Source organism: Psittacula echo (assembly GCF_963264785.1).
Source record: "Psittacula echo genome assembly, chromosome: 2".
NCBI classification, from domain to species: domain Eukaryota; kingdom Metazoa; phylum Chordata; class Aves; order Psittaciformes; family Psittacidae; genus Psittacula; species Psittacula echo.
Genome location: NC_137737.1, coordinates 124600762 through 124615283, shown reverse-complemented (window position 1 = coordinate 124615283; position 14522 = coordinate 124600762). Strand labels below are relative to the sequence as shown.

At 36.4% G+C, this 14522-nt stretch overlaps 1 protein-coding gene across 6 annotated transcripts in view; it reads left to right on the top strand.

The window, feature by feature from the left end:
* Window positions 1-30: 30 nt before the first annotated feature.
* Window positions 31-14522, top strand: part of ARMC1 (armadillo repeat containing 1) — a 30172-nt gene continuing 15680 nt past the window's right edge. For 3 of the 6 annotated variants that reach the window (XM_080610152.1, XM_080610153.1, XM_080610148.1), the window contains exons 1-3: window positions 31-479; window positions 2368-2571; window positions 5864-5955. In XM_080610152.1, coding sequence (XP_080466278.1) covers window positions 2380-2571; window positions 5864-5955 — 284 coding nt within the window. In that variant the 5' untranslated portion in view covers window positions 31-479; window positions 2368-2379. The remainder of the gene's footprint in view (window positions 480-2367; window positions 2572-5863; window positions 5956-14522) is intronic. The other 3 variants (XM_080610151.1, XM_080610149.1, XM_080610150.1) reach the window with 3 other exon arrangements.

Here is a 14522-nt window from a genome sequence, read left to right as displayed (position 1 = left end):
ATCGGGTTGCGAGGTGGTGGGTGGTGCTGGGGTCAGAGCGGGCCCCGGTGAAGGTGTGTGCGCGGCGGGCCTTGCTGCCTTCCGCCGCCCCTCACAGGCCGTGTCTCCCCGCGGGCCATGAGGCCACGGGGCTGAGCTGCTCGGCTGGGGACCTCTTCTGCAACGGTACGGGGTCTGGGAGGGGAACGGGCCGCACCGGCGGGCGAGAGCGGGGAGCGCTGGAGAAGATGGGCGGGATGGCCCTGAGAGGAGGGCGGCGAGACCGGCTGAGGTCTTTCCTTCTCTCCCTAACCGCGTCCTGGAGCTCTCCTCAGCCAGCTGGGCCTTCGCCGGGCGAGAGGCGCGGGAGCTGAGCCTCGGGGCCTTGTCGCAGCCGGACTGTCAGATCCGGCACTTAGGGACGGCTCAGCGTGACAGTGGAGGTGTGGGGCTGTGGCGGCTCCTCTCCCGGGCCTCCCGCTGGAGGACGCGGAACGGAGGTGGGGTCCAACAGAGAGGTCTCCAGTGCTTTGTTAAGCTTTGATCTTAAAGCTGCAAGGAAAGAGCAGAAAAGAGCCAGTACCTGGCTAACTTCTCTTTTCGGCACCAAATTCTAGATAACTTCTTAAAACTTTTAAAAGAGTGTAATTTGGGTGGTTTTTTTTGACTGTTTGGTTTTTCATGAAAAATGCCGGGAGTCCTGTTTTTCCTAAGATTAGTTGTTGCAGGTGATGGAGAAGGAAAAGGGCATTTTCTCCTCAGTTGTGGCCGAGGAGAGAGGGAAAAGGGTCTGGGGAGAACATGAATGTGGCTTAATGAGATACGAGGGGGTTAAAATTTGGCTTCATGCTTTTTTAGGAGTTTAGAAGGAAAAAGGCAGAAGACGGTCAGAGTGAAGAGAGTTGTAGGAATGATCTGGTGCTGAAGACGCAGAACTAGAAGTCAGACACTTTAGCATCAGCTCCACAACTGCCTTGATTTTAAAGTTTTGCATAGGTTCCTTTTGCTAACTATGAAAAGTAATTAATAATATTTAACAGAAGTTTGGTTTTCATTTTAATTGAGAGTTGTCTGCTTTGGAAATATAAATTATTGGTGGAGCTGCTGTATCTCACAGTTGATCTCTTTTGAACTTGTGATAGTCAAGAAAAATGGCCTGGAGACTAATGGTTGGTATGTACTCCACATTAGCACTCCCTTTCCTGAAGGAAGGAGATTAACAGCATTTTTTTTTCTGTGTGAAAATGTCAGAAATTATCATAACCAAGATGCATATTTGTGGTTTGTTCTTTTGGACGAGTGTGATTAGTTTGTGTTGCCCGAAGGCCCACCTTCAGTCAGAAAACTTTGTACAATAGTATTTGTTTGGGAAATTGTGCTAAAAGAATGTAACCACTTACATATTTAGTTAATTTTGTTTTTATGCAGGGGAAATATGGGAGAGCACAAATTAACAATACATATTTACTCACACTTTTGTGCCTTAGGAAAAGTTAATGGCATGAGTTGGTACTGGCAACACAAGGACCACAGTTAGCATTTAGTAGCTTCAGAGGTACATAATCGTTCTTTTGCAGGAATCTAGGTTTTTGCACCACGATGTAACATTTTCTCTGAGTAAACTTATACTTTTGTTGCCTTTTAAGTAGTTATTCCTTATTAAACAACTCTGGAATCTGATACTCTCAAGCTAACACGTGTCTCCTTTGAAACTGATCTGGTGACTTGGACTTCGACTGGAGCAAGGCATGACGTGCTTGCTTTCTTGTTATTGAGAGGGTACTGGTGAAAAGACAAAACCACCTTGAACTCAGCCTCTGAAACCCTTTTGGCTTTTGAATGAGTGTGGCATTTAATATATAGATACAAATTAAAGCTTACTGTTCTTATACAGTGTTCATCTTTCGCTGAGTTTTCTGGTTTATTTTTTGTATAAAATTTGATTATTGCTAAAGATATTCTGAACATACATATATAATTTTACACATCCTTATACAGAAGGGTGTTTATAGACTTTCAGGGTGCCTTGTATGGAAACTATGGATTTCCTGGAAATATTTGTAAGTAGTGGAAAAGAATCCACACGAATATACTGCTGTAAAAGCTGATTGGTCTGAAATGATACACTGGAAACAAATCAGAATATTATTAACCAAACCTAGCTGTTCTCTGTATAGGAGGTTTAGATTTCCACTTTATAAATGTCAAGATCCACATTCTTATCAATCCCATCCCTGTTCCATGAATTCTGGTCCTTGGGTTTTTTTTATACTTTTATGCTTGTAACAAATCAGTGCCTTTGTGCTTTTGTTTTATGTGTTTGAATTGATGATAAATGTTGTGGTATTAGTAATTAATTTCCCCTCTTCCCTGCTCACCCCTCCCCAGCAGGTATTTTGTATGCATGGTGCAGGAAAAATGAATTCTACTATGAGTGAAGAGCCTGATGCACTCTCTGTAGTTAACCAGCTCCGAGATCTAGCAGCTGACCCATTGAACAGACGGGCTATTGTTCAGGATCAAGGATGCCTGCCAGGTCTTATTCTGTTTCTGGACCATCCCAGCCCGCCAGTTGTTCATTCAGCTTTGCTGGTAAGTATTCTGGGGATAAGTTTGTATGTCTATAGATGTCTTTTAATTTTATTAATATGTTTTTAGACAAGTAACAAGGTAAAAAATAAAACATATTGTGTTATATTGATGTTCTTTATATGTGTATTTTAAAAACGGTGCATTTAAAGAAATTGTTCAGCAGTGACGCATTATTCCAGGGGAATTTATGTATTTTTTTAGAAGAGATTAATTTACTTTGAATTTTTTCTTAATACAGCTATTTCATTTTTTCTGTGGAGGGAGGTAAGCACCCTTAATTCTCCTTCTTAAGATGAAGCTGTGGAGCTTTGTAAATACACACAGAGATTTGACATTCATATTGTAAAAAGATATAAATCACAGAATAATTTAGGTTTGAAATGACCTCCAGAGGTGATGTAGTCCAGTCCCGTACTGAAGTTACGGGTACTTAGACCATGGCTCAGGGTCATGTTCATCTTTATTTTGAACACCTTGAAGGATGGAGATTCCATTACCTCTCTGGCTTTACATACAAGTATACTTTATTTATATAATTAAGACTTGTCTGTGCCATAATTCTGTATTTTTCATTTGTTTTGCTTTCATAGTAGATATTAGTGGACTTCTTGGAATGATTTAGTGTCTCTGATACCTTTCTGGGTTCACGAAATGAAGACCTGTAATCCAGGAGACGTGTGTCCTTACTAACTGCTTTTAGGTTAGCCTTGCCATAGCATTTACCAGACTATAATATTCTTCACTGAAAGAGCTTTGAGTTGAGTTTACAGTTCTTGGGAATATGTTGCATTGTTTTTTTTCCCAGTGTGGTTTCCTTAGGTTGTGGTCTTAAAAGTATCTTTTTTGAATGGCTCAGTCTCCTTTTCTTTGCTCCTTCAGGCTGCATTTTCACTGCCTGCATGAGATTCAGTAATCAGTCTGTGATCATGTTACAAAATAAGCTGTACATGAAAAGGACTGACTTTGTCAGATTGCTGAGGGCTAATGCAGTTTGCAGTGTAGTTCCAGAGCCGCAGATATTACTCAAGTTGTGTTATAGGGACATCTTGTTGCGTGGGGATACAGCTGTGTTGTATAGTGGTAACCTGCAGTTAGAGTGGATTAAGAATTAGGATTTAGAAGAGACCATGCTAAATCCCAGGACCCTAGCTGCAGGGTCAGAAATGCATCAGTTTACTGTGAAAACATGTTTTTTTTTCTGCTACTCCAACTCCTTATATTGATTAGTTCTCCAACCTCTTAGGTTCCGTAGCATTTAATATTTTTGCTGATAACTTTTTAGTCTTCGTTTTCTGTATTTTTCCATTCTGAAAGGTCTGTTTGGTTTGGTTTTGTTTTTCTAGCCATCCCATTGATCAAAAAAGTGCTTCTATTTGAATGGGAATCATTAAATGTAATGACTTTCAATTCAGTTTGTACCTAATAAAATGATGTACAGCACTGACTTCAAGTTTCTTATTTTGTTATTCCACAATTCCCATATCTGTATGAATCATGATAGTTCCTTATTCAACTTATTTGATATGTTGTACAATCTTTTGGGGGTGGGGAAAATGGACATCCTAGTGCTAAAAAGTCAGGTCACTCAAGTTGTTCTGATAACTTTGGTCTCATTTTAGTGGAAGTTACAATTGTGTGTAAAGAGTTTCTAACAGATGGAAAAGAGACTGCCTAAATTTTGACTCAAATATTTAGCTGTTAAGAGAATGTGTTTTTTTCTTTGTCTGACAACATTGCACCCTTACTAAATTGCTTGAACAGAGAATAATAAAAATGAGACTTTTTCCACCAGTAGGGATACATTGCTTGACATGAAAGTTAGTGGTTAAGAGCTATCATTCAGATATTTCCCTATAGTTGGAAAGTAAGAAAATAAATGCATATATTTACAACATCTATAAGCTGCAGTTACTGATACTAATCCATGTCAGGAAATAGCAAAAATCTCATTTAGAGTTTCTATTATACCAGACAGCAGCCAGACTTTCTCAAAATGCAATAAAATGGTCTTGAATTTTACCTAGCATGTGCTGAAGATTATTTGGAAAAAAACCCAGGTAATTAGTTCTCTGTCTATGAAAGGATTAAGGATCATGTTATTTTAAAATCAGCTGTTGAGCAGCATAGCTGTTATGTGACTGTATTTAAAGAATTGGTGCACTTCTAAAACTTGCTAAACAAAGCCCATTTTATAAACCATTGTATTTGTGTATTGCAGGATTTTACAAGTGCAGTTCTTATACCTACATCAATAACATACTGACTAAAGAACAATGCACAGTACATCTTTGGCTGTTCCTTCTAAGAAAGCTTTGTCTGTCAGTGCTAACAATAGAGAGATGGCTCATGAAAAGGAGGACTGACATTTTGACTAGAAGAGTATTGCTGTTAGGAGGATCATGCAAATATACAATTGGTGACTGGGGTCAACAATGTGAAGCTGTGCAGAGAGTCTACCTTGAAAGCCAAAGAAACAAAACTTGTGCAACGTATTAGTATAAATTCCCAGTTTAAGTAACAATAACCTAAGCAGCTTCCTGCTGCTTGTATTCTTATTCCTGCATGGAGTTATGAATATTGCAGTTAGTCTTCAGAAGCTTATAAATGTGTTAGACCTCTTTCTGTAGACAGTAGAAACTTGGTGATGGATTTTCTAGTACTGGGGAAGCCCATAGAATAGATGGAAATTATGCTAGAAGCATAATGTATAAAAATTACTTTAGATCTGAGATCACACAAGTGTTTGGTGGAAGGGACTTTTGGAAGTCATTCACTTCAGCTTCCTGCTTGAATTGGGACTATCACTGACACTCAATCAGGTCAGTTGTAGCTTTGTCTCCTTGATTCTGCAGTGCCACTAGGTCACCTGTTTCAGTGTTGAGCAACCTTCACAGTGAAAAATCTTCTTGTAGTATCTGATTTAAACTTTCCAAGCTGCAATTTGTAGCTGCTCCCCATTGTGACGTTGTCTGCTGCTGTAGAGGAAAGTTTGGCTTAATTATCTTTGTAAAGGCTTTTTAAGTAGTTGTAGACACCTGTTAGATTGTCCCTTAGACTCTCTTAGCCAGTACAAATAAACCCAGTCTCTCAACCTTTTCTCATAGATTAGATATTCTATGCTTTCTGTGTATTTATAAGAAAGCTCCCTTTTTTTAATGTTCACAGTAGGTGTTACTACTTTTATTTTGTTACTAGAGCTCACATTGTGACTGTTTGCAGATGTGCACTAATAAAAATGAATGATAATGTACTGAACTGAACATCTTGCTGATTTGCTGTGGTTTTCTTTTAGGCCCTCCGCTATTTGGCAGAGTGCCGAGCCAACAGAGAAAAGATGAAAAGTGAATTGGGTATGATGCTCAGCTTACAGAATGTAATACAAAAGTAAGTTTATGATGGGTTATTGGATCCAAAGACAGTGTGAATGTAACATTCTGATGCAAAGTGAAACTTTGACTATTAATTTGTGTAGCAAATTTTTAATACTGCATTCTTTCATGTTTGAATTTATGTACTGCAAGCAATTAATAGTTTTTATTTTTCAGTATAGTGAAGTAATTAGACCATAGTCTACAAAAAATATTCATTTGAAAGTAATTTGCCAAACAGATTCCTTGCCCTTGTTACAGAAAACTAATTTTGTCTCTTCTCTTTAGGTTCTCTTTTAATCCTTCTCATCATTGTATATGGGTGCCTTGCACTAGTGCATTAATGAAACAGGTTGACTTCTGCCACATTTATACTCTTGGAAGGGAAATTGTATATGCAGTATATTTGTTTCAGTGTATTTTTGAAGGTATGTATTTGCACTTCTGTATTGAGGAAGCATCTTGCAGGTGGAGTAGAAGTCAGTGAGGTTTGTGGTGGTTTATTAATTTCTTGGTAGACTAGGTCAACTGGGTTACGTCTCAAAATTTGCAACTGTTGGATTTTGTTAAGATTGTTAACTCTTGAGTCTTGAATACTGGAAGATGTGTGGGTACGTGCACACTGGAGAAGATGCACATGTGCACTTACCAATAGAAATTAATATGATGCACTAAGATGAATCATTATTAACAAAAAAAACCCCAACCTCCTTCAAAGGTTAGTCTGTCATAGCAAGAATTAATTTGCCATCAAGTTACTAAAAGATGCTTATTTTCTACGGAGCTTGATAGCACTTTAGTTAACTGGATTTTCAGATATGAGGGACTGTTTCATGAGGGAGGAGAAAAGCCATATTGCTGTGCTGAGATAAATGTTTAAAACTATTATTTAGAAAAGATGTAACAAGTAAAATTGGGTATTAAAGATTCAAGTGGAAGGCTTTTGAATCTTTTATGCGTTAGCTGAATCTGTAATGTAACTTATACCACAAGTGATACAACTTTCTTTTAGAAAAAAAACTGGGCTAGACTTTGCTAGTTCCTTCATCCCATAGTCCCTCTGTTTTTGGTGGTGTATTTTTTGTTACTCTGTCTCTCTAACATTGCTTATCTAAAGGTGTGAACCTGAAGAATTGGAGGGGAACTTCTGATCTGTTCACAAGTCCTGTGTGATATGTGACCTAAAGGAGATTAAAGCTGTTTACCTTTGAATACTTCATTAATTCTGCTGAAACTAATAATATTATGCATTGGCATGAAATTCAGCATTGTGCCTAAATATAATCTTGTTATTCACCAATTACCCAAAACACAAGGATTTAAAACATGTCTTAAGTGGGGCAACGAACTAAATGACTAGAATTCAGAAGTTCTTTTTTTGAATAATACAATAATAAAACTTTTTTAAATGGTAGGTGTTTTTAATGGAATGTATGGGGAGAAAACAGAATTAAGTCTTACAGTATTCACCTTTTCTAAAAGACAGGCATAGTTAAGGTAAAATGCACAGAAGTCTGTGCTACTTTTATAATAACAATAAACACTGAAATATTTAAGTAGCAACAGAAGCATATATTTTGAAAGAACTTTCTTTTAGTATAGATTACATGTCTTTTTAGAGCACAGAGACATCCTTAAGTTGCTGAAAGGGGAATGCTAGTTCATTATCAATCTCTGCAGCTTACAAATATTACTTAGGAAACAGTCATAATTAAAACTTTTGTTTAAAGAATTTTATAGAAATTTCTTTGACAACATTTTTTTTCCATGTTTCAATTTCAAGGACTGAAAGTGTGCAGTTCAGAAATGTGCAGAAAAGGAGGGATAAGTCAGTAAAAACTGGAAATCTTGTAGGTGTTCTTTTTTTTCTAGAAGTCTTGTTGGCAACAGTAAGAATGTACATTTAATTTGTATGCTTGTAACATTTGGAAAGTGTGATATCATGAAAATTTAAATACATAGCATCTTCAAACACAAGACTTTGTCATGTGCTTGTCAGGATTTTAGGCTTTCATGTTGACAGGAAATGCTGAAGCTAAGTTTTGTGTTGCCTGCAGAAATATGGAGAAAGATGTTAGAAAAGTCCTGAGAAGATAAATGTAGAATTATTTTTGTCACAAGAAACCAATGTTTTGAGGCTGTGGGTTTTTGTTAGAAGGTCTGTAGAGGAGAAAACAAGGTTCTTTACCTTCTTGAGATCTGCTTCACAAAATGCAGATACTAGCTTTTAATGGGATTTCAGTTTACCAGAAGTTGTTGTAGTCCTTTGTGATGAAACTAAACATTAATAAATACAGTAATAAATGGTTTGGTAGTAGATGTCATTGTCTACTTCCCAAAATTTGTGGATCTAGCTCATCGCTGTATCTTGTCTAAAATCTTTTTATTATTTCCACAATTTAATTTGGGGTTTAGGGTTTTTTTGTAATGTGTTTATAAAATTGTGAACAAACCATATGAAGAGATACAAACTTCTGTCAGTATTCTGTTTTTCCAGTTATCCTGTGGTTCTTTGAAGCGAGGCAGAACCCACTGTGTTCCGGATCAGAAGTTGTAGTCACTGGCTTTTTGCTCTTGACAGCTTAAGCACATCCTGTGGTCTGAATCTTTTCCTTTCATCAAGAATTTTGTAACTGTCACTGTTCACTTTCTTTCACTTCTCACTTAACTGAATAATATTCAGTGGCTTTCCCTGTTCTGTACTGGATCGTGACAAACTGTATTCTGCCACTGATAAAGCTGTCTTATGTCTTTTCAGGCAATGAAATGGAGCTTGTGTGCATAGAGGCAAGTTGCAAACAGAATATTTGTCATATTTCAGACTAAAGTTGATGTTCAGCAATGCTGAACTGACACTGTGCTTAGGAAGTCAAGAGTTTTAGAATTCCAGTTCTTTTTTGGTTTCAGTTATGAAAATTCTGAAATTTAGGGCTTTTCTTGTCATGTGAGTGTCTTTTTATAAGCCTTGGAGGTCTCTGTATTAGATACCTCAAGTTCAGGTATGGAATTTCTTGCCATAACCTGCCTACAGATAACCAGTCTTAACAGATCTTCGAATGGTCAGTGCCATTAACTGGAAAATAGTTAGACTTGGTTTGCTAGTTATGACTTCTTGTAATATACATGGGAGCCTCAGGCACAAGCCAAAACCCTTTTGTTGAAAGTAATACACAAATAGTGGAAGAAGAATATAGCGCTTGTTTAAACTCATTATCCTGAAGGTAAGGTACTATTTCCTTCATGAGACTACTCAGGTTGAGAGTTTAAATTGAGAGTTTAAATTGCCAGCAGTTTATCTAATGATAAGCAGTAAATTATATTCTGTACTACACCATGGAAAATGGGTAGGAAATATTTGAGAGACCTTCAAGTTTAATTGTAGTTCTTTGAGGTACCTTCATGTTTAATTTCATAACTTATCAGTTCCATAGAATTATCTGATCAGCTTTTTGGTATTTGATTATAATAAGCATTATAGCTCACTTGTGAAAATCATTTTGCTGCTTAAAAGGAATGTTCAGCTAACTCCTTAGTTGATACTACATTTCACATAAGGAACAAAGGATAAGTTTGAGGTTCACTGTGACAGTGATTCTCAAGATGTATGAGCACTAAGTTTTGCTGACAGAAGAGTAACAGATTTTAGATGTAGAGACTGAAGCCTATAGGCTCTAGAACAGAAATATGAAATGTCAGCTCTGAGGAATGCAGAATAAAAATCTGAAGGCAGTGAGATTTTTACATATTTAGGATTTCTTTCCAGGCTGAACTTGATTTGGAACATGTATATGACTTTCTGAGATACATCATAGGAAAAGCTTTATACAATTCCACGTTTTCTAGGACATGTGAGGAGCTGTTCAAGTTTCATGGAATACTTTAAAACATTTTTCAAATGTAAAAAATTCTGTTGCACTATTCTATATTTACTGGGTTTTTTCTTAACGGGACATTTTTCTTTTCATCTGCTTCTGCTTATTTTTAAGTGAAGCTTGGTCAGTCTTCCTGTACAAGCTAGGAGTAGTAGCAATGTTGGAGGAAAATCAGACCTTTAAAATCCTTATCTGCAGGTTTCCAAACTTTTAATATTTTGTTTTGCTTTTTATGGCTCATACTACTTTATTATAGTCACAAAAATGTTTCGCTCCCTTGCCAGGTGACTGAGTACTTGGAAATGTATGTATAGAAATGTATGAGCAAATAGGTAAAAAGAAGAGGAGAAATTGAGGCTCATTGGAGAATGATGTTTCATTGTATTCCATCAGTCATCAACAGTTATTTAATACTGAAAACTGGTTTAGTTGCTGGCTTTATGAATTGTATGGAGGACTTATTGTATCCGTATGGACTTTATAAAATGTTATTAGCAGCTCTAGAATTAAAATTAATTAGGATTTATAGCCTACAAGGAAAGACACTAATTTGTGTTCAGAGTGAAAGTGACTTTTGATGGACAGTAAAGGTCAAAGTTCATAATTTTTCATAATCTCTGTGAGCAGCATGATGGTATTGTTTAAATATAACTAACATATTTTAAAAAAACTGATGAAGAGTCAATACACTAAATAGCTCTTATTATGGAACAGCAAATTACTGAGAGCAAAATTCCAATTACTTAGCTAAAAGAGCTTTTCAAGATAGTCTTCCTTTGCCAGGGTGTCGGATTTAACAAGCTGAACTAAATCCAGTGCATTAATCAGCTCTTCCAATTTATTACTTGCCTAAGAAGATTAGGGCAATTAATATGTGTTTAATTAGAGTCCCTTGCAGATCTAGTAAAATACATGCAGTCTGTAACTGCTGACTTCTTACTCAATTTTAATTTTTGGTAGCCTTAATTACCTGTACTTTTTTGAAAATTTAATTATTTGTTGAAACCAGCAAAGTTTAAATCTATTATGTCGGACCAAAAAAATGAAAAATAAAGCCCAATATTTCAGGAAGTGTTAGCTGAAATTAACATGTTAGGGACGCGGCATCACAAGAGTTTTCTAATTTTTATTGTGTGACATGCTACTTTTTCCCTTTTTTTTTTTTCCCTACTTTTTTTGTGAGAAAAGAGGATTGGTTGGAGAAAGACAGGGCAAAGGCCATATATTAATTAGTAAGAAAGTGAACTACATCTTTAAAGGGGTATCTGATGATGAAAGGGATGTTGCCATTTCAGAACTGGCTTCAAGATAATGCTTCATGAGAAATTATAGCTAAAATTTTGTAGACTTTTCACATTTACTGCATTTATACATTTATGGCATTGATTGGAATACTTAAATTCTGATCTGCAAAGGAGAAGGAAATAGCTTTTTACAGACTGCAGAGATTTTCTTTTTCTATACCTGAATCACTTAGTTATTTTTGTAATCCATGATATGTGGGGCTTTTTTACACATCAAAATTGAGAAATAGTTGAGATTGGGTAATGGGATTCTGTTGCAGGGTTATTTCTGGAATCTACCATACTTGTGATTCTGTACTGAGAAGTTGTGTTTTTCGAGAAAAGCATGGTTATCCTATGTCTTAGATATTTCTGTGAGCAGGAGCTTCCAAAAACTTTGGTTTTAGAAATTATTTACAAATTGCAGTGTATCAACTGAAACAAAGAGTAATACACACTTCTGTCTATTCCATGTTCACTTTCCTGGCCTTCCCTTTCCTGTTATTTTCCCCAGCCTCTGTATTTTACTCGCTTTGTTACATTTTGTCTATTAGAAGCAAAGTGCTTCTAGAAAATTAACACTTTGCTTGCTGGTGCATCTATTTGGGCTGTGAGGCTCCAGTCAATTCAGTGCTCTAGCAATGTGCTTGTTAATAATAGATGCTCACAGCAGGAGGACATCTGCCGGCTGTTTTAATCAGCATTGTTAAGCAAAGTGGCTTAATATCCTCCTCCCCCACCCCTACTTTCTTTAGGGAATGTTTTTATTGTATATTTTGGTAATCTTACAAGTTTCAGAAATAGTTTGGTGTTTGAAGTTATTTTTGAAAAAGCATCCTCTTCCAAAAAAACCCCACCAAACAAACCCCAATGAAATATTAAGAAATGTAGGAAACATCAGTATGTCCTCGTTAAATATACAGTGTTAAATATACAGCTGAATGCTCCTTTTCTCTGTCAAACGGCTTCCTGGGATTTGGAAGAGATTATCTATAGGAAGGAGTGAAGGGGTAGGGGAGAGGATGGGGGCAATGCTGTGGGCTACATAGGTCAGTAAGGCATGTACTCAGTAAAAGTTCTTGCTCTTTTTGCTTGTGGGTCATGATAAACTAATAAAGAGTTCAGAATTTCTCACAGTTCAGCAATTGTTTTAAAAATATTTCAAGGTCTTTTGTTTTATTTCTGTAATATATTTGGCATTATGGAGGATATATGAAGTCATCTCAATGCTGATGCGGGCACAGGAACAAAGAGTAACAAGAAGTAAACCACAAAAAGCATTAATAGGATCATAGAATGGTTAGGGTTGGAAAGGACCTTAAGATAATCTAGTTCCAACCCCCATGCCATGGGCACGTTATAAAATGGTGTAAAATCCTAATTTTACAGTATTGGTGTTAATCTGGCTTTTAGTCATGATATAATGGGCTTTTTTAGGAGAATTTTATGGGGTTTGTGAGATAAGAAAATAAGGTTTAAAGGCTTGGAAAGGTGGACATTGTTTGTAGGAATAGTCTAAGACTTGACTGCCAGCAATTCAAATATAGCTAGTAATTTACATGTAGGGTATTACTGTGGATTGGTATTTTTCAGGGATTCATAGAAAGTAGCAATCATATAAATAACTGTTCTAAAGGTTTATTATGAGAAGTGCGATTTAGGATGAGCTGATTGGGGTTTTTTGTCTGTGTGTGTAGAATTGGTTACTGAAAAAAAAATATGAAAGCGTGACCGAATGGAAGGGACTGAGCTGTGCCCTACAGGATGTGCTCAAATGTTCTCTCAATGTACTTCTGATGTTCAGTTTTGATTTTTTTTTTATCTCGGGACCTCTCTGTAGTCAAAGAGGTATTACAAAGGCATTGTTTCTTCCTGCACACTTCTTTGTTTAGTGAGCTCTATACAATCAGTACTGTTTCTGTACTTAAAACTTTAGGTGGTTGTCAACCTCTAGATTTGGCTTCTGTGTGTTTGTATTACTGTTTGTTTGTTTTATTCTGTCATGTGTCTGTAATTCTTATTATAATGTTTCTGACTGCAGTCGGAATCCATTTTGGTTTCATGTCTTACTTTCAAAGCTACTACTTTTACCTTACAATATCCCACTAGATACCTGGCGTCTGTATCATGACTGCCGGTTGTGTGGCTTTTAATCATTTGATATCTGTCTCAATTCATGTACTATATATATCCATATACTTTTTAATATATCATATACTTTTATATATCCATAGACTTTTTAATATACCAGTTCAACACAATACTAATTCAATAGCCTAGCTTTTAGTATACTAGTTCAATATATTTGCACACTGAGTGAAGCAGCGAACCAGCAGCTTCTGTAACTGGTTTTCATGCAGTGCTTGCAGTTACTGCACAGCTTTCTTGGTGTGGCTCTGACACTATAGTGCTTGCATTTCAACACCTTCATCCTCTTTTTTTGATATAAATATTTTATTTTCTTGATATTTAGTGAATTCCAATTAAACTAATTGACAAATAATGAGGTATCAAAGTAATCATTAATGCAGTGGTTTTAGTTGGTCGTTTATGTAATGCCAGATTTAGAGACTGCCTATAAGTTCTTCAAAATCATGGCCTTCAGCTGGTTTACAATGACTTCATTAAGTATGTGATAATGTTTAATACAGGACATGTAACTTATTACTTAACCATTGAAGTACCTAATTTCTACAGCGGTGATTTATGTACAACTTTGAAACACTGAAGAAAAGGTGTGTGAAGTATAAAAATAACTTTTCTGAAAATACATGTATATGAAAGCCTTTGGTCAGTGTCCTAGTCAATTTCTTCTTTATTTAGGAAATAGCTGGAGCAGGGGGTTAAGTATTTTAGAAAGCATTGTAAACTTAAGGTGGTTTTTGTCCTGTGTTCCTGCAGACTTGTATTAAAACAAATATGGAACTCTTGAGAAACATTGATTATAAAAAATAAAATGGTTCACAGAGTGTGGGACAATGTTCTGATATGTTAAAAAAATAGAAGCTGAATTGGCATTTAGCTTATTACTGAGTGTATGGTAAGGAAAAAAATACCATCATGCTAAACTGAGTGCCTCAAGACCCCCCTGACATGGTATGCCAAAAGGCAACTGTCTTCTCTTTCAGTGGCAGGGTTCATTACTGAGGTTGAAGGGAAGAGATTTAAGTGGATTGGCAGAAGAGTCAGGAATGGTAATAGCAACACAGGGTACCTTTACTACTCAATAAAACTTGTCATCAGCTGGTGTCGAAAGCATTTTGAGAACACAGTGACCTTCACTGGTTACTATTGAATTTACAAGAAGAAATGCCAAGATAGCATTTTGATATGCTGACTTTTCCTAACAGCTTACTAAAATAAAGAGCAAAGAAGGCTTACGATGCTTTCAAATGCAAGTAGCAAGTTGTGTTGCAAAGTATTTAATA